General features: G+C 35.4%; 1 protein-coding gene across 1 annotated transcript; it reads left to right on the forward strand.

Annotated features, from left to right (window-relative positions):
- Positions 1–428: 428 nt before the first annotated feature.
- Positions 429–1220, forward strand: LOC111386066 (KH domain-containing protein At2g38610-like; the record flags this gene model as incomplete). Its single annotated transcript, XM_023010492.1, has 3 exons — positions 429–557; positions 685–801; positions 927–1220. Coding segments are annotated over 3 exons (534 nt in total), but the record flags the coding sequence as incomplete, so codon positions are not given.
- Between the last annotated feature and the right edge of the window lie 6 nt (positions 1221–1226).

Raw genomic sequence — 1226 nt, forward strand, 5'->3', positions numbered from 1 at the left:
TTTTTTTTTTTTTTTGCTTTAAACTAAGTAAAAGTAATATTTCCAAACATACTTGGAAAATAGAGTAAGATATGAAGGAATGAGGTATAGTAACAATATCATTAGATTTGTTGCCTAACAATAGCTGGAAAATTTTCTTTGCAAACATTTAAGTGTGAATGAAACAGCAATATGAGACTTATACTTTATCCTCCATAATGTATTTTTCTAATGGAATTCTGTTGCATGAAAATAATGCCTGGAATCTGTGTCCACCTCGACTTGAGAAAACTGCAAAACCATTTAGAAGACCATCACTTTCTGCAATAAAAAATGCACTATATCCATTAATCAGGGAATGCTTCTAAAGTTTACTCTGTTAATATGCCCTTCTTGGTCATAGTTTGAAGGTTAAGACGCATCTTTATGCCAACCTATAATGAAATAATTTTGTGCAACAGAAATTGGGTGGACCTCAGGGTATGAACATAGATTGGCAATCGGCACGGGGAAGTCCCGGTTCGTTCGTAGTGAAGCGAGTTATGCGGTTGGATATACCTGTTGATAGATATCCAAATGTAAGCCATTTCAAGTCTTAAATTTAATTTATTTACACGGAAGCACAATCTTTGAATTTGAATCACTCTTCAATTTCCTAAATTAGTTATTAGAACCAAGACTTATTACATTCTCTTTGGACGACAGTTCAATTTCATGGGGAGGCTTTTAGGTCCTCGAGGCAATTCCCTTAAGCGAGTTGAAGCTTCTACGGGCTGCCGTGTGTTTATCAGAGGAAAGGGTTCCATAAAAGATACTGGCAGGGTAAAGTAATTTTTTTGATTTCTAAAGAAATTATTTTCCGTAAATGACGTCTTAAACCTTTGTCATTGGGAATGTGCTTGCACTTGTGAATATCATTAATTCATTATTTGCGGTTTCAATTTAAGGAGGAAAGCCTTAGGGGAAGACCAGGCTATGAGCACCTAAATGAGCAGCTGCACATATTGATAGAGGCAGAATTACCTGGCAATGTTGCGGACTTAAGGCTGAAGCAAGCGAAGGAGATCATTGAAGAGCTGCTGAAACCTGTGGTATTTATTAGATGCTCATTCTTTGCATTATTTATTTGTGCAGATTTAGAAATAAAAATAAATGAAGTTTGGACATATGGAATCCAGTGTATGATGAATACATATATCAGAGTGATAAGTAATAGGGAATACTTTAAAGGGTGAAACTGTTTCTTC

This window comes from Olea europaea, unplaced genomic scaffold (assembly GCF_002742605.1).
Source record: "Olea europaea var. sylvestris unplaced genomic scaffold, O_europaea_v1 scaffold34077, whole genome shotgun sequence".
NCBI classification, from domain to species: domain Eukaryota; kingdom Viridiplantae; phylum Streptophyta; class Magnoliopsida; order Lamiales; family Oleaceae; genus Olea; species Olea europaea.